General features: G+C 36.5%; 1 protein-coding gene and 1 long non-coding RNA gene across 8 annotated transcripts in view; one reads left to right on the forward strand and one right to left on the reverse strand.

Moving 5' to 3' along the window:
* KLHL7 (kelch like family member 7) overlaps nt 1-26041 on the forward strand; it is an 80037-nt gene that overhangs the window by 23008 nt on the left and 30988 nt on the right. For 4 of the 7 annotated variants that reach the window (XM_036877561.2, XM_057504581.1, XM_036877585.2 and 1 more), the window contains exons 2-6: nt 6179-6281; nt 7168-7261; nt 7513-7637; nt 17448-17623; nt 19934-20108. In XM_036877561.2, coding sequence (XP_036733456.1) covers nt 6179-6281; nt 7168-7261; nt 7513-7637; nt 17448-17623; nt 19934-20108 — 673 coding nt within the window. Of the gene's footprint in view, nt 1-2091; nt 2223-6178; nt 6282-7167; nt 7262-7512; nt 7638-17447; nt 17624-19933; nt 20109-26041 lie in introns of all 7 variants that reach the window. The other 3 variants (XM_036877568.2, XM_057504580.1, XM_036877578.2) reach the window with 1 other exon arrangement.
* LOC118908354 (uncharacterized) overlaps nt 1-26041 on the reverse strand; it is a 71817-nt gene that overhangs the window by 7304 nt on the left and 38472 nt on the right. The window lies entirely within an intron of this gene.

The raw sequence follows: 26041 nt of genomic DNA on the forward strand, positions 1-26041 counted from the left end.
AGGTAGTTGGTGCCACATATTTTCAGTATGTCAAAGAGTTTCTAGAACTCTTAAAATTAGCACAGCTTCATCCCCACCCCAAGGATCCTGAAAAGATACAAGCAAGTCTCCATCTCTACAATAAGTAGTACAGATGTTGACAATTATTGTACAATCCTGAACCACATTATTGTTCCCAGCCAAAAATAGAACAGAAACTTCAGTTTCTGGGGGAACAGAAGATATTTAAAGAAAATCTTAGCTCTTGGTTTTCACCAGTTGCCAGTCTGTGTCAGCTGTTTATAATTTATCAGTTCTAAAACTAAACTCAGTTGAGAGGAATCACTTATCTTGATAAGGCTAATAAGGGCACTATATTTACCATATAGGGAAGGGATTTCATTTAAGCATAATAATGCTTCATTGGCATAGAATACATTGTTTTTCTTGGGCAAAATGTTAGAAATTTGCCAGGGGGTTTTACTCAGCTGCTAGGTTTCCTAGAGTTTCCTGTTTATCCCTGTTGTCCATCTTGTGCATATAATGCTTAATTTTCATTTCTTTTTTGAACCGTGTGTTCCCGGCAACCCAGTGCTGAAACTTGAGTTCTGTCTAGTGACAAAGTCTTTCCTTCCTCTTGAGAGAAAAGTATCCACATTTGTAGCAGGCAGGTGTGCAGAGCACAGTTCGTGGCTTTGCATTCTCTACACTTCTGATCCTCCTGGTTGTTCTGCACTTTGCGCCCCCATTATGAGCCTATCATGCTGTGAATTCCTTATATCTATTAATCCAATCTTGTGAAGGAGTCCTTTCTCTTTTCCCCTCCATTTGTCTAAGCTGGAGAATGGCCTTCAGGAAATTTTTGTAAAGCCTGTGCCCCTATAGGGACCAACATAGTGTTTACAGTATACCCCTCAAAACTTTGCCTTTTCTCATTATTTGAGTTTTACAGGCCTTGGAAACTAAGTGATAGCAGACCATTTCTTTGTTACTTATTTGTGTTAAAATGGGCTGTGTCTCTGTGTCCATTTGTTCCTTTCAGGCATCCCCAGCTCAGTTTTTAAACTGTTTTAAGTTAAATCCCTTTCTTTCTGCATCATGTGAGCTAACATTATTTAGATCAGAATACTTTCTTTCCTTTTGATCTTGAACCCAGATGTTTGTTTTGCTGGCATACTTCTTCCTCTAGTGCCTTTCTTAAGACTTTGTCATAGTGGAAATCAAGAGGTTTGTGTGTTCATGGTTGATTCAGATACTGACAGCCCTCACCACTCTCAGTAAAGTTATTCCAATTGTAGGGAAGTCCAGCATCTCACTTAGGCCTGCATGATGTCTTGATTCATTTGGCTTCCCTTTAATGTGACCTGGTACTTTCCCTTAGAGTCTTATTTCCACAAACCTCCCAGATATGTTCCACTGCATTATGTAACATTCCTGTCTTCCCATCCATATCACTTGCAACTGCTTAATGCATGAAAAACCCTATTGTTGATCTCCCTTTTCCCTTTTCAAATCTATCTGAACTTACTGTTTTCACCTATTTTAACTGTCCCCATCTCTTGGGCAGTCCTCTAATTATGTTTTTCATATCTTACCTTTAGCTTTAAGAGGAATCTTAACATTTACTAGGTCCAGGCTCTTTCTGAGAGAACCATTATAGTCTACTCCTGAATTCTTACTTCTCTTCTTCCAGTATCTCTTTGGTATATATCACCCTCCTTGAATAAATAACAACAAAAATAACTCTTTTTTTCCTAGTCCCATCTTTTAAAGAACAATTATACCAACATATGTCTCCTTTCCCTTTCAAAGCTTTTGGCCTAACTTGTCGTATGTTTCCCTTAAGGAAGGAAATCCTCCTTTTCCTCTGTTAAACTAGGAGTCATCTTTTGTTCTTTCACTTTCCCACTTGCCTTATTGTGATTATATGTGTGCTTAAGTCTAATGCTGTTTTTCTTACTTTTCTGAACAAACATGATTCCTAAAGAGGCCTTTTAAAATTTTCTCCCAGCCTTTGGGTTTATTATGGCCTTCTTGAGGCTTTATTAGTATCAATCCAAGATGATGATTTACCATCATATAATAAGGGCTTCATTTCCCTTTATCTTTCAGTGATTTAAATCCACCACCCAACAGTAGTTGAATCTACAGTCTGCTCAGGGATTTATACCCAGGGCCAACTTGAAATCACGCTGGGAGGGACTGATTGCAGAACCTTGTTGACAAGCTACATAAATCCAAAGGTTAGTCATTCATCAGTCCTCACCTTGGGATGTAATGAAAAATAGAACTTGGAACAGCTGATTGCATGCCTCCTACTAATGCCAGTAATACGGTTAAAAGTAGAACCTCATACAGTGCTGTGGAGCTTTATGTAATGTAGCTGCCTTTTGCAGTACTGCCTGGCATACATAAAGAAAATAAATGGTCATTCCACAAACAAACACATGCCTAAAATGCTTGCCTATTTTGAGGTGAGTCTTTCCCAACCAAAGGACTCTTCCTGCAAAAGACCTTCATACTTGCAAGCACCAAAGTTTCTGTCTCCCTATGCAGTGCTTTGAGTGCCTATGCATATGGATTTGAGGGGCTCTCTTCCATTGCTGGTCCTAAAACAGTTGAGAAGTAGACACCAAAGATAGGTAAATTAGTGGTGACAACAGAGTGGAGAATGTGGCTTTGACCTGAGGATAAAATTGGGCTTCTTCTTTCTCCCCTGAACTTATTTTACCTACCCAGACTGAGGCAGAGTGGCTGATGGATAGAAACAGTCCTCTCCTGCCACACAGGTAAGCCTGCCCCAATTAGTTATATTCCGCTTTGGGGCAGAGCTGTGGAAAAAGAATAAGCCAGGAGGTCTGACTCTATGTGGTCCATGACCTCTACATACTCTTGCCCATTCTCTATTCACTCTTCCACAAGTGAAGGGTGGAGAAAAGGACTGAAACTTCCTTCCCAGTACTTAGAAAAGGACCTTATGAGAAATCTAGTGTTTCCCCTAAATGGGTAACAGTTGTCCTAATACCATTTTTTCAGTTATCAGTCCCTTACCATATTTTTTAAACTGAGGCTTTATTTTTTAGAGCAGTTTTAGGTTTTAGAAAAATTGAGCAGAAAGTACAGAGAGTTATCCCCCTACACACAGTCCCCTGTTATTAACATCTTGCATTAGTGTGGTATGTTTGTTAAAATTGATTAGCCATTATTGTCCCATTTTTATTACCCATAGTTTACATTAGGGTTCACTCTTTGTGTTGTACATTCTATAAATTTTGCCATTGTATAATGACATGTATTCACAGTTACGGTATCATACAAAATAGTGTCACTGGCCTAAACATCCCCTGTGCCCTACCTTCTTTGCAATAGTATCTTTAAGCACATACCAAATTCCCATTTAATATAGGTCCTTCACATTTCTTAGGTTTATTTCTCAACATTTAATTATTTTATTGCTATTATGACTTGTTTCTTTTTGTTTCTTATTTGTGTTTCTTTATGGCTTATTATTCTTATATAGGTTAGCAAATTGCTTTTTCATATTTATCCTGTTTGTGCCTAGCCATCTTACTGGCTTATCATTTAATTCTACAAGTGTTCAGTTGATTTATTTTTATTTTCTTACTGATTTGGCTAAAATTTCCAGAGCAGTGTTGAAAAATATTCATGACAGATCATGTATATCTTGTTTCAAACTTGAATGAGAATGCCTCTCCTGTTTAACCTTAAATGGGATGTTTGCTAGTGATTTCTGATAAATGACCTTCAGTATACTTATGAGTGGCTTCAGTACACAGACACATCATTTTCCTTATTAAAGAGTCTCAGGAAATGAATCTTTAATTTTATCAAACACCCTTTCAAAGTTTTTCTGCATGAAGTTTTTCTCACTTAAACTGTCAATACAAGGAATTACATTAATAGGATTATTGTTCTTGAACCCTCCTTGCATTCGTAGAACCATATTTGACTAGTACCCTGCTGGATTCAGTTTGCAAATATTTGACCGATCTATAAGTAAGTCCCTAACAAAAGAAAAAAGTGCAAAGAAAATATAACCAAAATAGCAACTGGTAGTTAAAGGAAAATGAAGACAGCAAGGAAGCACAAATAAATAGCATGAAAGAAGACAGAGTATGTAAGATGCAACATCAGTTATCTATAATAAATATGAAGGATTAAACTAAACCCTACTAAAAATAATCTTAGATGGTGAGAACTTCAGACTAAGTCACACAAAGTCTTTGCTATTTATAAAACACTAAAGGTTCAAAAGCTGAAATAATAAATACAAAGATATAAATATGGGGAGATATAAACAGAAAATTTGCAAGGTTTTATCCAGTGACTGCATTGTTCAAAATGTAGTTTTTTTGTTGTTTGTTTAAGTTCCTCTTCAGTTCACCCAGGACTTGTTACCTCTCATATTCTCCAATTTAATCCGAGTCTCTGTCTCTTCCCATTTCCTGTCTTTGGATACACCTCGTCCCCAGATGGTCGATAGCAGGAGGAACCTCTCTCTTTAGATCAGTCCCAACTCTTGTTGAAACCTATTAATCTACTGTAGTACAGTCAAATAGATGTACATTTGGATACGGAAGATTCCTCCCATTTCACAGCCCATACAACCTTAATATTCAGCTGGAGATTAACCTTAGACTAAGACTAAATTGTTGTATGAAGATCTTTCTCACTTCTCTAACATCCTTCATTGCCTATAGATTTATTCCACTAAAACTTACTGCTGAGTATGCCTTGGAAAGGTGTTCTGCTACATTTCATTTTAGCTCTATTTTCTGGAACTTGCCATCAGCAGCCATAGATTCCCCCACCAGTCTGATTTACTTGCTATTGTCAGTATTCTTTTTCTTTCTCTCTCTCCTTCCCTGCTTTCTTTTCTTCCTTCCCTTCTCCCTCTTTTTTTCTTTCTTTCTCTTAAGCAACTTCATCACCTTGTTTTTGTGGTAACCAAATATGTGACTTGGTTTTGCTACCTGGTCTTTTTTGGTGTGGTGTGTGGCAAAATCCCCTGAGAGCTGTGCCTACTCTGTGCCCACTCCCCCCAAAAAAAGGAAATAAAAATTTAAAAATTCAAGATGCTATTGGGGTAATGATAGCTCTGACTGTAAGTAATCTGTGTACAATTTCTAAGCACCAGTCTGTAAGACTTAAACAAAATCTTCACATGAGCTAAAAAAGTGAAATTTTGTTCACCTTTTAGCCCACTATTTGGGGTCCATTTCCTTTCTCATTCTAAGCATGCTAGAATTTTTATTAATGGAATAATAAAGTAGGAAATAACAGTAATTTATCTATCAGAAACTATATTAGTTTGAATAAAATATTAAGATTTTTATTAGGTCCTTACCAAAGGCTCTAATTTTTCTCTGAGGCTAACTTGTACATTGTATCTTTAACTTCGTTAAGGAACTGAAATTTTATTTGAGAAAAAGAACATTTTTCCCTTACAAATACATTCCAGCCAACCTTAACTTCTTTCTTTAATATTCCATTTTCCCAACATTTCAAGTATTTGATCTAGATCTGCCTTTGTTCAGCAAACTGCCATGACACCATTTTGATCTTGGTCAGAAGTCACAATTTAAAAGTGGCTTCTATCCAGCTCCTATCAGAAATGTGTTTGAGGGAAGTGTTATTTAAAGGAACGCTGAAGGGCCATTTGGTTCACCCACTGTATATTCTGAATGCTTTCTGTTTCATTTTAGGTCTGTGAAGACTACTTTCTTGGGAAATGCAGTGTGTACTTTGCATCTTATCAAGGATAGATAATTTTTAAAAATAAATTATTATGCTTGAAAAACCATCAAGGACATTGCCATTATATCATTTAATGTTCCCATAAAATCTCATCATGAGAAATACCTTAGAATTTGTCTCACAAAAAAAATTTGGCTTCCCTAAAGAAGGAAAGACTACTATTTACTGATTATAAAGATCTTTTGTTTTTTTTTCCTGATTGTCAGGAAGCTCAGTGCCAAATTTTCCTAACAGGCAACTCATGACAGCAGCTCTGTTAAGTCCTTCCTAAATAGGTCTTATATGAGAAACAAATTCTGCGCTGAAAAAAGACTGGTTTTAAAAAGAAAATAGAGATAAGACATTTGGCAAGCACCTGTTTTATATGTTTGCTAAGCTAGGCCCAATGAGCCCCTTTTAATTTCATTTATTTCTTGATTAGAAAACGTTGTGTGATGTGATCCTTACGGTCCAGGAAAGAAAGATACCTGCTCATCGTGTTGTCCTTGCTGCAGCCAGTCATTTTTTTAACTTAATGTTCACAAGTAAGTATCTTAAGGCAAAACATACTGTTTTTTCCATGAGAATGAAGTGGGGTCTAAATGAAAATATTTTTCCTAGTTTTAAAGCACTTAAGAAATTAATGTCACAGAACAGTAAAGAGATTGAAAAATGGTCATGATGATGATTGATCAAAGGAAAAGTGTGCTTTCAGTAGTCCTCTAGGCTCAAGGTCTTTTTTGATGAAGATATAGCTTCTACTTGAATGCCTGAGGTTTTCTTCTTAACCTCAGGTGGGAAAGGCAAGAAAATAAATCTTACAGCATTTCATCTAGCAAATTAAATAAAAATGAAATATGGCATATCTTATTAGAAAGAACTCCAGATTTGGAGTTGAGATCGAGAGTCAAAGTCCTACCTGGTTCCTCTACTTAGTACTGTTTTATGAGCTTGATCGGGTTATATAATGGGTCTACTTCAAGTTTTCTCTTTGGTGCTCTGGCTACTAGCCAGGGTTTTGGGGAGGAATGAGAGCTTTGCTAGCTGTGGCTGACTTACATGTAATTATCATTGTTTTGTAGGTTTGTTCCAGCTACATCAGAGGCATTTTGCTCATAGTAGTTTAAAAGAGTGCTACTAAATTATTTTAGAGTTGGGGAAATACTAAATCTAGTCTTGTGTCTCCCTGTTCACTTGGCCCTTTTTTATTTTTTTAAGAAGTACACTCTAATTTCTTAGATTAATTTAAGGAAGCTCTCAGGTGTGGAGAATTAACTTGCATTTATTATAAGAATGTTGGGCTTTTTTGGGGTGTTTTCTTCCAAAGACATCTCTGTCCTATTTAACATGGCCTAGAATGATCTGGATCCTCAGTTAAATGCCATTTATGTTTCCGTGGTGTGCCATTTATGTTTCCTCCCTTCATTTTAGCTAACATGCTTGAGTCAAAGTCTTTTGAAGTTGAACTCAAAGATGCTGAACCTGACATTATTGAGCAACTTGTGGAATTTGCTTATACTGCTAGGTAAGTTAAGAAGGATCATATCCATTGTGGAGGAGTAAAGTTGGGATCGTGGCAAGCATTGTTGTAAGATTTGATGTACTCCAAATCCTTCAGCCTGGGCTGGTTTAAAGATCCTATGCCATACTAATTCAAGGACTGAAAGGTGTAATTTTTTTGTTTAATTTTTGGGGCTAATAGGATAAATTCACAATAGCATTATTTTAAATAATAAAAATCTTTAGAAAATTAATATTCTCTTTAATATTTTCCAGAATTTCTGTGAATAGCAACAATGTTCAGTCTTTGTTAGATGCAGCAAACCAGTACCAGATTGAACCAGTGAAGAAAATGTGTGTTGATTTTTTGAAAGAACAAGTTGATGCTTCAAACTGTCTTGGTAAGAAATCAAATTTCTATTTGGAAAAAAAAAAACCTCTAATGTGTATTTTATTAAAGAAAAACATAATTATAAGTATCATCATGTAATTGTAAAGATGTTGTCCACTAGAGTATTTTCTAGTAATATGTTTTAAGAGGAGCTTAGGGAGGTACATGTTAACCTGGGCAGCAATAAGCCCTTTAAATATTGTATCAACATTTTCAAAAATACAAAATAACTTTAATTATGAGTATATTTTTGTATATTTAGGACAAGGAGTTAAGGATTCCATCTGGTGGTGTGTTGTATGATTACATAAACAGGAAGTTTACCTTTGTTGAAGCACTTATGATTGCTATGGTCTGTGATAGATAAGGTTATGTAACCTGCCATAGCTAGTATGTAGAGGAGCAGGAGTATGTAGAGTTACTCATAACTTACTAAATCACGCTGCTTCTGCATATTATCAGATCTGCTAACCATTGTATACTAGAAGACTTACATGTCCTACACTGTAAATTAAGATACTAATTAAGGGACTGCTGTAGCACTCCATTTTGAAGCCATTAATAAAGCATTTTATATTTGATGTCAGGAGAAGTAGAGGAAGTTGATCAGTTTTCCAGAGCATGGTAGGGTATGCTTTCCACTGTGAGATAATCCCAGCTGGCTCATGAGTGAACATCTAGGCCTTTGTAGTTATATTTTTCTTACCTTTGCTGTATGATTCAGAGGGGAGGAGGATCAGGGTAGGAGTGCTAGTGCACAATCAAAGACAGTGGAGAGAGACCTGGGAATCTAGGCCAGTGCTAAGATTGCTGTCCCATGGCAGAAGATGAGGGGTTCTGATGACAAGAAGCCAAAGCACTCCTGGTGATGCATGAGAAGTTTGCAAGCCTCCTTTGTCCACCCTGTTCTAGGCTCCCCTCCTACTAGACAGTTTCTCACTCCATTTGGCTGGCACACACACACACACACACACAAGTTTTAGGGAGGGATAAAAGCCACACACACACACACACACACACACACACACACACACACACACACACAAGTTTTAGGGAGGGATAAAAGACACACACACACACACACACACACACACAAGTTTTAGGGAGGGATAAAAGACACAGACACACACACACACACACAAAAGCCACACACACACACACACACACAAGTTTTAGGGAGGGATAAAAGACACACACACACACACACACACACAAGTTTTAGGGAGGGATAAAAGACACACACACACACACACACACACACACACACAAGTTTTAGGGAGGGATAAAAGACACACACACACACACACGTTTTAGGGAGGGATAAAAGACACACACACACACACACACGTTTTAGGGAGGGATAAAAGACACACACACACACACACGTTTTAGGGAGGGATAAAAACACACACACACGTTTTAGGGAGGGATAAAAACACACACACACACACACACGTTTTAGGGAGGGATAAAAGACACACACACACACACGTTTTAGGGAGGGATAAAAGACACACACACACACACACACACGTTTTAGGGAGGGATAAAAGACACACACACACACACACAAGTTTTAGGGAAGGATAAAAGACACAGACACAGACACACACACACACACACACAAAGTTTTAGGGAGGGATAAAAGACACAGACACACACACACAAGTTTTAGGGAGGGATAAAAGACACACACACACACACACACACACATTAGGGAGGGATAAAAGACACACACACACACACGTTTTAGGGAGGGATAAAAGACACACACACACACACACACATTAGGGAGGGATAAAAGACACACACACACACACGTTTTAGGGAGGGATAAAAGACACACACACACACACACACACACACACATTAGGGAGGGATAAAAGACACACACACACACACGTTTTAGGGAGGATAAAAGACACACACACACACACACACACATTAGGGAGGGATAAAAGACACACACACACACACGTTTTAGGGAGGGATAAAAGACACACACACACACACACACACACACATTAGGGAGGGATAAAAGACACACACACACGTTTTAGGGAGGGATAAAAGACACACACACACACACACACACACAATCTTAGAAGGCAGCCACACACACACACACGTTTTAGGGAGGGATAAAAGACACACACACACACACACACACACACACACACACACAATCTTAGAAGGCAGCCACACACACACACACGTTTTAGGGAGGGATAAAAGACACACACACACACACACACACACACACACACACACACATTAGGGAGGGATAAAAGACACACACACACACACGTTTTAGGGAGGGATAAAAGACACACACACACACACACACACACACATTAGGGAGGGATAAAAGACACACACACACACGTTTTAGGGAGGGATAAAAGACACAACACACACACACACACACACACACACATTAGGGAGGGATAAAAGACACACACACACACGTTTTAGGGAGGGATAAAAGACACACACACACACACACACACACACACATTAGGGAGGGATAAAAGACACACACACACACACGTTTTAGGGAGGGATAAAAGACACACACACACACACACACACACACACATTAGGGAGGGATAAAAGACACACACACACACACGTTTTAGGGAGGGATAAAAGACACACACACACACACACACACTCTCTCTCTCTCTCTCTCTCTCTCTCTCTCTCTCTCTCTCTCTTAGAAGGCAGCCAGAAAGGAAGCAGAATAAGTTTTAGGGAGGGATAAAAGCCAGGCAAGGGGGATGGGAATGAGATTGTATCTTATCCAGAAAAGGAACTCGACCAGATGGAGCAGGAAGGGAAATAACTATGCAGGTGAATACACGGATGGAATTTTTGTTAAGGTAGCCATGGGTCTACATAGTGAAAAGATCCCATGTTAGGAACTAAAATGCTAACTTCTAATCCCAGCTGTGTTAACAGAGACACTGTGATGAATCCCTCTGTCTCTCTGGGCCATAGTTTAGGGCTCCATACATAAAAAGATTTATATTCCTGAAATTTAAGTTTATTTCCCCTCTTATAAATAAATATTCTCACAGAATTTATTATAAAAAGGGGAATTTAAAAAAGTTTTTAGAAGATGGTGGCTTCAGTCTGATGTTTAACTCCCTAGCACTCTTAAATTTCCTACTGGCGTGATTCAACTGGAAAGAAAAACAGCTAAAGTAGGGAGTGGATACAAAACAGTATGGAACCTGGAATAACTTTTTGCTAGCAACTTCTCAGGCTTTGGGCTTCTGAGGAGACCCTTTAGGAGTTTTGCCTCTGGATGCCTTCTGTCATCACTGTTTACAAAGCTGGTAGGAAAGACAGCCTTGCAGCTAGAAGGGAATCTGATTCTCTTGTTAAGCCTGGGGCAAAGACAGTGACCTAGCCAGTTGAGCCATGTGCATCCACTCAGTACCCAGGAGAACTTCTTTAGCCTGCTTTCTGTTTAGCTCCGAGCTTGGCTTTCCCTAAAAGCTGATTGGAGAACTCCTGTTTTAGTTTTCACCACTTGTCAATGCTCTGCTGCTCAGAGGATCCCAACAATGTGACTTCTGCAAGTGTTAAAGGAACCTGTGACAGCTGATGGAATTGAGCAAAGATCATATTAAGTTAAAGGAAACCCAGTGGTTTGAGGTTCAGAAAAGGAAGTGTAAGCCAAAGTGAATGGCTCCTATAGGCAAATCTAATGTAGGAAGTGGAAGAGAGCTTAAAATAGAAAGGATGTGTTTGCGGGAGGGAAGAAAACCGTTATTTTCCACGAAATTCAATTGAATTGAAAAACAGAATAGACATTCCTAACTATCAAATTAAAGAAGATCTAACAGAGAAAACTGTTTTATGATACAAAAGTACAAAGAAGTGGAAATCATTTGTGAAAAAATAAAAGACACAGAAAGAAGGTACAGGGACACTAATATGAAGTAGGGATTCTGGAAGAAACAGAGGAAATCAAATAGTAGAAGAAAACTTATTTGAGCTTAAAAAAACTAACTTTCATACCAAGTACTGGACCTGCTCAACGAACTAAGATATTCCTCTCCTAAATATATATCCTAGTGATATTTTTTGCCTCTAAAAATCAAGAAAGAACTTATATTTGGGGTGATAAAAATGTTCTGGAACTAGATAGTGGTGATGGTGACATAATATTGTGAATGTACTAAAATGTCACTAACACTAAATTTTATGTTGCATGTATTTTGCCATAATTTTAAAAAACAATATAAAAAAGAATTTATAAGCGTTTAGAAAGAAAGAGGTATTATAGGTTACCAAAAACTGGCCACAAATTCTTTTCATCTCTATATGTATACCCCTTTTCAGGGTGACTTTGTAGCTTCTCCCATCAAGAAATAAAGTTTGTTTTCCCCTCCTTGTAATTTGGGCATGGCCACATGACTTGCTTTTTAGCCCATGGGATATTAATAAATGTGAAGGGAGCAGAGGCTTAAGAAAATGCTTTGCTTTGGGGCTTGCCTCCCTTTGCTGCTAGGAACTCTTCTGCCATCATGAAAAGACTGAAGACCATTTGTGGAAGAGATGATCTCAGCCAACAACCCCTACACCAGAAAGCCTGCTTATCACCAGATATGTGAATGAGGCCAGTCTAGACCATCCAGTTCCCAACTAAGCAACCAGCTAACTGCTGAAATTAGCTAAACCAGCCCAGACCAAAAGAACCACCCACTTAACCTATAGAATTGCAAAAAATAATATATTTTTAAAATGTTGAGCTACTTAGTTTTAGGGTTGTTTGTATTGCAGCAATAGATAATCAATATAACAGGTTACTTAGAAAAGAAAGAGAATCAGAATATTAACTTTCTTATCTGCTATAGAAATGTAGAGATAGGAGCACAAGATATGCAAATGATGGAGGGAGAAAAAAAGAATTATATTCCAAAACATCATTCATTGTGGATATTGTGAAGACACAATGCAATTACCTGTATCCCTCCTGACAAAAGTATTGGGGGAAGTACTACAGTCAAGTGCTCGAGATAGGGATGTACTAGTCAGCTCTTTTAGATAACAAGTAAAATAAACTGACTTAGCCAGTTTAAATAGAAAAGGAATTTATTGAAAGGCTTTTGACCAAACTCATTGCATTGCCCAGAAATCTCAAAAGTCAAGCTTAGAAAAACTGTAAGGATTTGAATAACATATTTGTTTATATAGAGACTGTTTTACCTAGTATTCAAGAACACAGTTTTTAGACACCTCTGGAGTGTTAATAAATACTGATCACCAGCCACAGAAAATCTGGAGCACCTGAAAGAGAAGAGACATAGGCCACATCTGCTGATTACAGTACAATAAAATTGGAAATCGACCTTGAAAGTTGAGAGCTGGTTCCTCCCACCCAATTTCAGAACATTTAGAAATTTAACTGAAGAATTATTTAGAAAAATACCTTTAAAGGGCATTAAAAATGAGCTTACAGGCTATATAGAACATGATAATAAGCACAGAATAATCCAAAGCCTTTGGAATGTGACCAAAGTATTTCTTAAGGATAATGTGTAGTTTTAAATGCATTTGTTTGGAAAACATTGTATTTTAATCTTTTCTTGACTTAAGTATTCCACTCAGAGATAGGGAAAAAAAATTTAAGCACCTAAAGAAAGTAGAAGAAAATATTCATTAAAACATATATTAATGAAATAGTAAAGATAACACTAAGAGACTGCAGACTTGGCCAGAAAAGCAAAAGCTAATTATTTGAAAGAACAGTGTAAAATAGTCACAAACTTAATAAGTCAAGAAGGGAGGATCAAACAACATAAAAAATAAGAAAAGGTCAAAGGAACAACATCTGGATATGAAAGCAAAAGATAATCAAAATTGTCTTCAAAAGTTGAAAACCTAAAACCAGTAGCCTCAGAAACATTGAAAAGGTGAAGATCTGTTCTCAGTGAATGTTTCATGCTTGATGGTTTTATGTATTAATTCTACGAAACTTTCAAGGAATACATTAAAATTAAACATTGTGTTATTTTAATTGTTATAAATCAACAGAAAAGGATAGAAAACTTCCCAGCTCATTTTACGTAGGTAGGGTTTTCGTGATACCAACATCAGGCAAAGAAGGTATGTGTGCACATCTGCAAACACACATGCAACTTTAATTTCACTTAGAAACAGTGATTTTTAATTCAGCAAATTGAATCCATCAATGAATATATATTTTTTAATAATAGTTTACGAGTCTGGTATGGGCTGTTGATAGTGGAGGAGGTTGCTCATGTGTGGGGACAGGAGTGTATGGGAAATCTGTACTTTCTACTAAATTTTGCTGTGAACCCAGAACTGCTTTAAAAATTAAATTTTTTAAATTAAAATAATAATAATACTTTATGACCAAACAGGATTTACTCCAGAAACTTTAGAATGATTCAATGTTTAAAAAAATATAAATAGGGACATAATAAAGATCAGAGAAGAAATAAATAAAATTGAGAATAATAAAACAATAGAATAAATCAATGAAACCAAGAGCTGGTTCTTTGAGAAAATAAACAAAATAGATAAGCCCATAGCCACACTTATTAAGAGAAAAAGAATCAACACACATTGACAGAATCAGAAACGAGACAGCAGAAATCACAATGGACCCCACAGAAATACAAAGAATTGTTAGAGAATACTATGAAAACCTATATGCTAACAAGCTGGAAAACCTAGAAGAATTGGACAACTTCCTAGAAAAATACAACCTTCCAAGACTGACCAAGGAAGAAACAGAAAATCTAAACAGACCAATTACCAGCAACAAAATTGAAGCGGTAATCAAAAAACTACCCAAGAGCAAAACCGCCGGGCCAGATGGATTTACCGTGGAATTTTATCAGACATACAGGGAAGACATAATACCCATTCTCCTTAAAGTTTTCCAAAAAATAGAAGAGGAGTGAATACTCCCAAACTCATTCTATGAAGCCAACATCACCCTAATACCAAAACCAGGCAAAGACCCCACCAAAAAAGAAAACTACAGACCAATATCCCTACTGAACGTAGATGCAAAAATACTCAACAAAATATTAGCAAACCGAATTCAAAAATACTTCGAAAGGATCATACACCATGACCAAGTGGGATTCATCCCAGGGATGCAAGGATGGTACAACATTTGAAAATCCATCAATATCATCCACCACATCAACAAAAAGAAAGACAAAAACCACATGATCATCTCCATAGATGCTGAAAAAGCATTCGATAAAATTCAACATCCATTCATGATAAAAACTCTCAACAAAATGGGTATAGAGGGCAAGTACCTTAACATAATAAAGGCCATATATGATAAACACACAGCCAACATCATACTGAACAGTGAGAAGCTGAAAGCTTTTCCTCTGAGATCGGGAACAAGACAGGGATGCCCACTCTCCCCACTGTTATTCAACATAGTACTGGAGGTCCTAGCCATGGCAGTTAGACAAAACAAAGAAATACAAGGAATCCAGATTGGTAAAGAAGTTAAACTGTCACTATTTGCAGCTGACATGATATTGTACATAAAAAACCCTAAGGACTCCACTCCCAAACTACTAGAGCTCATATCGTAATTCAGCAAAGTTGCAGGATACAAAATTAACACACAGAAATCTGTAGCTTTCCTATACACTAACAATAAACTAATAGAAAGAGAAATCAGGAAGACAATTCCATTCACAATAGCATCAAAAAGAATAAAATACCTAGGAATAAACCTAACCAAGGAAGTGAAAGACCTATACCCTTAAAACTATAAGACACTCAAGAGAAATTAAAGAGGTCACTAACAAATGGAAACTCAACCCATGCTCCTGGCTAGGAAGAATTAATATCATCAAAATGGCCATCCTGCCCATAGCAATATACAGATTTGATGCAATCCCTGTCAAACTACCAACATTCTTCAATGAACTGGAACAAATAATTCAAAATTTATATGGAAACACCAAAGACCCCGAATAGCTAAAGCAATCCTGAGAAGGAAGAATAAAGTGGGGGGGGATCTCACTCTCCAACTTCAAGCTCTACTACAAAGCCACAGTAATCAAGACAACTTGGTACTGGCACAAGAACAGAGCCACAGACCAATGGTACAGAATAGAGACTCCAAACATTAACCCAAGCATATATGGTCAACTAATATTCGATAAAGGGGCCATGGACATACAATGGGGAAATGACAGTCTCTTCAACAGCTGGTGCTGGCAAAACTGGACAGCTACATGTAAGAGAATGAAACTGGATCACTGTCTAACCCCATACACAAAAGTAAATTCAAAATGGATCAAAGACTTGAATGTAAGTCATGAAACCATAAAACTCTTAGAAAAAAACATAGGCAAAAATCTCTTAGACATAAACATGAGTGACCTCTTCTTGAACATATCTCCCCGGGCAAGGGAAACAAAAGCAAAAATGAAAAAATGGGACTATATCAAGCTGAAAAGCTTCTGTACAGCAAAGGAAACCATCAATAGAACAAAAAGGTATCCTACAGTATGGGAGAATATATTCGTAAATGACAGATCCGATAAAGGGTTGACATCCAAAATATATAAAGAGCTCACACACCTCAACAAACAAAAAGCAAATAATCCAATTTAAAAATGGTCAGAGGAGCTGAATAGACAGTTCTCTAAAGAAGAAATTCAGATGGCCAACAGACACATGAAAAGATGCTCCACATCGCTTGTCATCAGAGAAATGCAAATTAAAACCACAATGAGATATCATCTCACACTGGTAAGGATGGCTACCATCCAAAAGAGAACAATAAATGTTGGCGAGGTTGTGGAGAAAGAGGAACCCTCCTACACTGCTGATGGGAATTTAAATTAGTTCAACCATTGTGGAAAACAGTATGGAGGTTTCTCAAAATGTTCAAAATAGAAATACCATTTGACCCAGGAATTCCACTTGTAGGAATTTACCGCAAGAATGCAGCACTCCAGTTTGAAAAAGACAGATGCACCCCTATGTCTATCGCTGCACTATTTACAATAGCCAAGATATGGAAGCAACCTAAATATCCATCAGTAAATGAATGGATAAAAAAGAAGTGGTACATACACACAATGGAATATTACTCAGCTATAAAAAACAAATCCTACCATTCGCAACAACATGGATGGAGCTAGAGGGTATTATGCTCAGTGAAATAAGCCAGGCAGAGAAAGACAAGTACCAAATGATTTCACTCATATGTGGAGTATAAGAACAAAAGAAAACTGAAGGAACAAAACAGCAGCAGAAGCACAGAACCCAAGAATGGACTAACAGTTACCAAAGGGAAAGGGACTGGGGAGGATGGGTGGGAAGGGAGGGATAAGGGCAGGGAAAAATAAAGAGGGTGTTACGATTAACATGTATAGTGTGGGGGGAGGCATAGTGAGGGCTGTGCAACACAGAGAAGACAAGTAGTGATTTTACAGCATCTTACTATGTTGATGGACAGTGACTGTGAACGGGGATGTTGGGGGGACTTGGTGAAGAGGAGAGCCTAGTAATCATAATGTCCTTCATGTAATTGTAGATTAATGATACCAAAATAAAATTAAAAAAAAAAAAAAAGAAAAAAAAACATTTAAGGGATCTTACCCTATAAAATATCAATATCAGCCAATTAGAAGACAGTATAGGCATAAGGGACAAATGAGTGAACAGAAAAGGGTCCAGATTTATGAAATACACTGAGTCTCATTTTCCTGGCACCACACTTTATCTTCAATGTGTACTTGTTTTTTTGTTTTTAAGTGGTTTTCTATTTGTTTATTTTCTTTCTACATAGGTATAAGCGTGCTAGCAGAGTGTCTGGACTGTCCTGAATTGAAAGCAACTGCAGATGACTTTATTCATCAACATTTTACTGAAGTTTATAAAACTGATGAATTTCTACAACTTGATGTCAAACGAGTTACCCATCTTCTCAACCAGGACACTCTGACAGTGAGAGCAGAGGATCAGGTGACTCAGTTGCCTTCATACAGTTTTCTTAGTAAAAATGTCCTTACTAATTTCTTATGCTTCTTGTTTGGATACAACAAGGAAAAGAATTGTGTTAGGGGAGAATGTGTGCTTTACATTAAACATAGTATCCCAGAATCTATTTCATAGGAAGAGTAAGTCTTAGGTATTGTAAGGGCTGGGAATGTGAGAGATAGGCCACTTGGTAGAGATAAAGCTATTGGATACCATGGTAGGCAGAACAGTGCCTCCCCAAAGATGTCCACATCCTAATCCCCAGAACCTGTGACTATGTTATCTTACAGGCAGATGGGACTTCACATGTGTGGTTCGGTGAAGGATCTCGGGATGAGGAGGTAATCCAGGTGGGCCCAGTGTAATCACAAGGCTCCTTAAATGTGGAAGAGGGAGGCAAAAGAGTCAGTGTCAGTTGATGCCATGTGAGAAAAATTTGGCCAGCCATTGCTGGCTTTGAGGATGGAGGAAGGGGCCATAAGCCAAGGATTGCAGGTGGATACTGGATCTGGAAAGTCAAGGAATGTTTTCTCCTCTAGAGCCTTCAGACAGCCCTGCTGACACCTTGATTTTAGCCCAGTATGACCTATTTTGGACCCTGACTTCAAAACTGTCAAAGTATCAAAGATATAAGCTGGATGCAGGCATTTGGGAACTGAGTGGGGTAACATTTTGATATGCAGACATTTGTTAGTTCCCTGTTTCCAGTCCCACATCCTTCTCTGTATTTTAAGCCAGTGAATTTGTGATAATTCATTGCAGCTGCAACAAAAAACTAACAGAGGTACTGAAGATCATATGCTTTCGAGTTACTTTTGTTCTAACGATAAGAGGTTTGCACTGTGCATGTTCTTTTGTCCAGTCTTCTTGATGACCCAAAGTATTATTTGCAAGTTGGACCTGGAGGACTTGACTTGACAAAAAGAAAAAACTTAGTTCTATGACCAAAATTAACTGACTTATATGTTGGATGAAAAGGGAAGAGAAAATATCTTTAGACTGAAGAAATCTGGCAAACTGTCTACAGGTGGTCAAACCTGAATAACCATACCTGTAGGTTAATATCATCAGTGATAAGACATGTTGATAGCATGCACCCTTGATCAAATATAATGAGAATGGCATGTCATTTCTGTGGTCTTCTTCCCAAAAAACTATAAGCCTAGGCTAATCATGAGATAAGCATTCAGACAAACCTGTATTGAGGGACATTCTATAATATACCTGACCAGAACTTGAAACTGTCAAAAGTCATCAAAAACAAGGAAAGTGTGAGAAACTGTCATACTCTAGAAGAGCCAAAGGTGACATAATGACTAAAAATAACATGGGATCCTTTATGAGACTGTGGAACAGAAAAAAGAATAGATAGAAAATACAGAAATTTTTAAAGATGTCGACTTCAGTTAATAATGTATCAGTATTGGTTCATTAGTTGTGACAAAGAATACCATACTAATGTACAACTTAGTGCAGGATATATGGAAACTGTCTGGATGTTAACAACTTAGTACAGGATATATGGGAACTGTCTGCACTGTCCCTGCAACTTTTCTATAAATCTGAAACTATTCCAAATTAAGTTTGTTCAAAGAAACATACCAATTCCCATAAAAAACTAACTTAGCTAGTTATAGTAGATATGTACATATATGAAATAATAGGTTTGTTTTCAGTGTGTTTAAACCAGTGACTTATAATCAAACCGTGTTAATAAACTTGAACATATTTGGTACAGCTAAGTGAATGCTACAGTATTATTTTGAAAAGCAGTTTTATATAAATATGTGTGATTTACTTTTTAAATACCATAAAGTTTCTGGAAAGCAGATAAGAATTCACAATTCCACAATACTAAATTGAAGTAAAATCATAGGTGACATTCATGTATCTTAGGATGGAAGGTCTTGTAGAAAATTACCTGTTTTTCTGGTACCAAATGAACATATATTGAAACTATCATTGACTGATAGATTTTTTTCAGTAGTCATATCTCTTTCCAAAAAGGAAGCTATGTTTTATCTTTAAAAAAATTCATAAATTCAACATCCTCCTTGTCTTTATATTGTGTAGGAGTTATTCTAAAAAACATATTACTTGTAAGACTTGCTAGAACAGCATGTAAACGGTTGTGAAGAGGCAAATGTTTGGGGATGAAAGCAAATATATGAATAAAATATTGGGAATAAGTGGTTGTGTCTGTGAGATTCTCCCCCTTCAATGTGAGAGTTAACATAGGTCATTGGAAACATTGCTGCCATCTAAGAATTTTACTGTGCTGTTTTTCCCTTTTAGGTTTATGATGCTGCAGTCAGGTGGTTGAAATACGATGAACCTAATCGCCAGCCATTTATGGTTGATATCCTTGCTAAAGTCAGGTTTCCTCTTATATCAAAGAATTTCTTAAGTAAAACAGTACAAGCTGAACCACTTATTCAAGACAATCCTGAATGCCTTAAGATGGTGATAAGTAAGTTGCCTTAATACTCATTTATAACCTGACTGTATAACCAGTTTCTCATGGACTTGAAAATCTTACAAATGGATCAGTCTCAGTAGCCAGTGAGAAGCATTCAAGACTTTGCTCCATTGGGGTTAATTGATCCATTGGGGTTCTCAGCTGTCTACCTGAAGGGGACTTAGCCCCAGTGCTTATTTTATATGGATGTGTGTGATAGAAGGTAAGAATTACTTATGCTTTGTGTCCTTTTGTGTTTGATAGCTTTTACTTTGTTTCTACTGTTTCCTATTTTTATTTTACTTAGTGATCACATTTTCTTTCTTAAACAACTTTTGTTTCTTGGCCTAGAGCTAATAATTACCACATTTTTAAATTTACTTAGTTTTTCTTGACATGCAGATTATGTCCCAACCCCTCTGTGAAATGAATAAATTGTCTGTGCAGTTAAATAATCTGTTGACTTTCCTTTATTTCTTGGAAATGAAGATACCCTTCATAGAGCCTTTCTTCTGCATATGCCAATATGTTTGCTCTTTAGGCCTGAGGCACAGTTCTTGTCTTCGGGGTTCCCTTCTTTGCCATCCTGGGATGTCCTTTCACACCTCTCCTGTTAGATGCACTATCTTCCTGTGCCCCTTAATTCTATTTGGTGGGACATATCCTCTAAAAGTTTCCTGAGAAAGAGTATATAATCAGTAAAAATTTGGAGACTTGATAAATCCCATATCTTTATTTTACCATAAAACATTGAGGCATAGCTAAACTGGGTATAGAATTATGTTGAAAACAATTTGCAATTAGAATTTTGAAGGTGATGCTCCATTATTTAGTAGCTTCCAGTGTTATTTGGAGAAATCTGATGCCAGTCTGATCCTTTTATTTACTTATTTTTATTTTTTATTTTAAGCATATAAAATATATATTTTTTAATCCTTGATGTTTTGAAAGTTCACCGCAGTGAATCTTGGTGCCCATCTGTTTTCTTTTATATTGGGCCATCTCTGTCTTTTCAGCCACAGATTTCTCAGTTCTCTATTATTGGTATTGTGATTTTTCAGCAATTGCGTCTCTTATCTTTTCTTGTCTCACTATTATCCATCTTTCACTCTCTTCTATCTTCTGGGAGATAGCCTTAATTTTTCTTTTAGCACCTTAATTTCAGCTATTTTTTATTTCTGTGAGTTTTTACTTATTCTCTTAATTTCTTATTTCATGGCTGTAGTATCTTATTTTAAAGCAGCATTATAGTGCCTTTGATGTTTTCTTACCTTGTCTGCATTTTCTGTTATTACCTTTGATATTTTTTTTCTGTTGTTGTTGGAAGCTTTTCTTAAATGTTTCATTTCATCTGTGAATCATATCTGTAAGAGTGCGTTATTATTAATAAACCCATAGATAAAGCTGTATATATGAATGGGCTTCTCAGTTTTTGGGCTGAACTTTTTGGCAATCCATGTAGCCAGATGATTTTTTTTTAACTGGAGACCCCCAAATGTCAGTTTCTATAGATATTTTCTCAGGTAGATGGATAAAGGCATTTGGGAACTGGGTAGGGGAATATTTTGATATACAGACTTTGACTTAATCCCTGTTTTCAGTCTGTGTCATTCCTTGAGTCTGGAACATCTCTGGTTCAGGATCTCCAAAGACCAAACTTCCCACCTCCTACAGTGGGAAAGGCATAGCAGGTACTGACCATGCAGGAGGGGAAGGAAATCTGGCAGTTCGACTGCTGTGTATTCAGCATTTTAGAATTATCTTGTTTTATCCCCACCCCACTGTCTTGGGTATTTGCATTTCCAATTATGCATCTTTCCAGGATTCTGCAGGGTGATTTGGCTCACTTCTCTTTGGTGTTACCTTCCACAGCCATTTAGCTTTAACATTCTGTCTGCTAGCTGCCTTCACTAACTGTGTTTCAGCATTACAGGTCTTGTATTATCAAAGGTAGAGTTTGTGTTTGTTTCTTGTTTCCTTGTTGTTTAGGGATACCTTTCAAGAGTAGGAGAAGAAAGACCTTAAAACATCAAGTTCAATCTCAAGTTGTTTTTATATTAAGCCTGAATCAGTTTTTTTCCTTTAGTGATGTTTGGCTTTACAGGTGTGATTGGAAAGATCTTCCTATTCCAAGATGATTTTTTTTTAATTTCCTAAATTTTCCTCTTTGCATTTATGGATTTCTTCTTTCTTCAAACTTTTAAACCTTATATCCAACTGAAATTTATTTGGTGTGAAATAAATAATGTCATGCCACACAGAATAAATAAGAATCTAGTTTTTTTTCCCTCTAAATGTTTGGCAAAATGGCTCAGCATTATTATTGAATAATTCATCTTTTCCCATTCATTTGAAACATCTTAAACCAAATTCCCACATATCTGTACACAAACTCAAAATCAGTTTATCTTCCATTTCATTCTAGTACCTTACTTTTAATTATTATTTACTTCATTTAAATTCTCATATATGTCTCTGGAAGAATTTGTAATTTTCTAAGTTCTGCATATCTTAAAATCTTTTAAGATATCTTCATTGTTGCTGTTGTAAATCATGTCTTTTTTCCATTTAGTCATTACTGATCTCTTTTTAAAATCTCTGTTGATTTCTCATTTTTTCTATAGATTTAATCCTTTATCTACAAATAATGGTAATTTTAGCTACCTCTCTCAATATTTATACCTTTATTATAACCAGTAATTTATGTAGAAGTATGCTTTTAAGTTAACCTTTGGTTGTGATGTTTATCTTAGTTGCATTGTGGTTAAAGAACATTTCAGTCAGATACCAGTTCTTTAATGGTTATTGAGAGCTACTTTTTGTAAAATTGTCATTTGTATCTTTTATGACTTCACTAATTTTTTTGTCCATTTTATTTATCAGTTACTGTTGAAGTTGTATTAAATTCACCCACTGTGGTGGATTTCTTGATTTTTCCTATAATTCCGTTCACTTTCTTTTTTTTTACATTTTTGGGGGATTTGTGCATACCAGTTTAGAAATGTTATCTTCCTGGTGAATTGAACCTTTTATCACTATTATGTAGTGATCTTTTTCCCTAATAATGATTGTTGTCTTTGTATGTTTTGTCAGATATTAATATAACTAAACCACCTTTTATCTGGGTAGTGTTTGCCTGGTTATCTTTATTCATTTATTTTCAAACATTTTTTTCCTTATAGGTAGATCTCTTAAAAATAGCATTTAGCTTAATTTTCATTTTGTACTCCTTTCTGACTGTCTTTACTGAATTGTAGACCATTTAATTTACTGGATATACTATTTGTAATTATTTTAACATGTTTTTTATGCTTTTTGTTCATCTCAATTTTACTCTGCTTCTCTTCTCTCTCGTCTTCTTTTGGTTGAGGTTTTGTCCATTCATTTTTTTCATACTCTGAGAAATTGTATACTCTGTATCAGTCCTTTTAATGGTTATCCCTTATATTTTAACATATGTACCTTAGACATTAACATTTCTACCCTCCTGAAGAAAGCAAGGACTTTAGGACACATTAATTCAATTTATGTCTTTATGGTTTTTAGTGTTCTGTATTTTAGTTCTCTTTTTTTAACCTTCCAAATGGAACATGACAATTTTTTTTTTAATATAGTGAGTATTTAGACTGACCATGTTGCCATTTTCTTTGCCCACCATCTCATCTTGTATCTTAGACCTTCCTTCTGAGATTATTTGTCAAATTCCTAAAGAACGTCCTTTACAAAGTTCATACATTTACAGTCTATTAATTGTAAACTGTTTTGGTTATCTGAAAATATCTTTTTATTCACTCTGTTGGTACATGCAAGGTTAATGGGGCATATAATTCTAGGTTGAATATTCTGATAATATTATTTCATCCTGCCTTCATCATTACTGCTGTGGGTCTAGTTGCCACTCTTTGTAGATAATCTGAATTTTTTATGTGGCTTTTCAGGAGCTTCTCTGTGTTTTTGGTGTTTAGCACCAAATGTGTCTGGACATTTAGTTCTTTGTATTTATCCTGTGGTGCATACTATGTGACCAGGCACAAAGTTAAAGGAATAAATAAGCACTTTCACTCCTGCCTAATACATACTTCTCAAGGGTGGTAGTAAGTTTAAGTGTCCTAATTATTAAATAGTATCACTTGCCCCTTAATTTGGAAGTTAACAAAAAATGTCCATGAGCCTTATCACACAGTTACTACTTAATAATATGGCTGTGGTTTTAGGTTAGTTGACACAATGTTGTCCCCTAGATTGGAAAAATATTATAGTATAACCATAAAATAGAATGCTCTATATTTATTAAAAATATTTTAGATGAGTAATATGTTAAGTTTTCATAAGTGGCAAAACATAAAACAGTGTATAGTATAATACTTTTCTCTTAAATGAAAATAAAAATCTTTAAAAGAGTTAGGTGTATTTGAATCCAATTAAGGTGGTCAAGGAAAAAAGATGGTCAAGAAAAAAAAGAGTCAAGGACATATCCCTTTAAATATCTACACTTAAGGGGTGGGAGGAGGAAAAGAAACAAGAAAGGAGAATTCACCAAGCTATTTGAACCAAAGGCTGGTGTCCTGAAAAACAAGGTGTAGAGAGGAGTTTTTTAAGTACAGAAACATGAAAGAACATCAGGGCCAAGATGCCTTTAGATTCAAGCTTTCATTTTTTGGATTTCAAACATGTTAATATCAGGGTTTTTGTTGTGCCTCTACCCCCAAACTGTGTGTTGTATGTCTGGTTTGTTTAGGTAAAGAACTACTACTATTTCTTCATACATGTTGTGAGTGTTGCCAACTGGCCAATCTCAGTCAGGTGTGATATTTATCTCTTATGTGGATTCTGAATTAATTTAGAAATAAGATAGCAGGATTATTCCAGAAATCCAACCGTGTGTGGGAATTACAGAAAGCCACTTAAGGCTCTTAAACAGGAACCTTTGTTAATACTTTTTATGTCTCCTACACACACTTATTTTAAAAAAAGGATTAATCAGAGTGAGTTGTTCTAAAATTCCTTGACTATGCACAAGCATCTGAGACTCTTCTAGGTTTTTCAGCTAGGGCAGAGCTAAATGGGGGAAAGAAGACCTGCCTTCATTCTATCATCTGTTACCTTCCTTACCTTCTGATTTAATACTGTCTTTGAGAGTGGAAGAGTAATAAAAGCAACAATAGAAAAATGTAATAAAACTAAACTAAAAGAATTTATAACTAAAAGAAAATGAATTATAAAAATGAAGAGCACAGTCAAAACTATCACAGCTATCAAAGCTATCGAGACCAAATTCTTACTCAAAATTTGCAAATAAAGAATAGTGAGTTTGCAGATGACAATACCTGACTCTCAAAGGAATAACTCCATAAGGAGCTAGGGCTTCTTATGGAAAGGTGCCAGAGGGTTTATCCCCAGCCCTGTGCTTGGAAAGCAAAAGCCTGTTGGGGAAGGAGACAAAGCTCATGCTTCCTCCAGGGGTCAGCACAACTGGCCACAGTCAGCTGCTCTTACCCAGTGGCCTATTTTCCTGGGAACAGTTCCTCCCTATTTCTCTGCTTCCCCTGCCACCTGTCTTCTCTTACCAGGAGCATTGTACTTACAGATTCCACAGTACGCCTGTGACCTGTGTAGAGCTTCCTTGAGCAATGGCTCTCAAACCCTTTATGACTCAGGCCTGGGAAAGTATTCAATAATTTTGGTTTCTAACACATTTCCAGCTGCTGCTGCTGCTGGTCAGGGAACCACACTTCAAGAAAACCACTGTCTTAGACCTAGAGTGGGTGCATGGAGGGGCAGGCATCAGCAAACTCCACCCCACAGGCTAAAGCCAGCCTTGAGCTAAAAAGCTTTTTACATTTGTAAAGGATTATAAAAAAATATGAGGAATATGTGACAGAAAAAATATATAGCCTGCAGAGCATAAAATAGTTACTATTTGGCCCCAGTCAGAAAGTTTTACT

The sequence above is a fragment of the Manis pentadactyla genome, chromosome 7 (assembly GCF_030020395.1).
Source record: "Manis pentadactyla isolate mManPen7 chromosome 7, mManPen7.hap1, whole genome shotgun sequence".
Taxonomy (NCBI): domain Eukaryota; kingdom Metazoa; phylum Chordata; class Mammalia; order Pholidota; family Manidae; genus Manis; species Manis pentadactyla.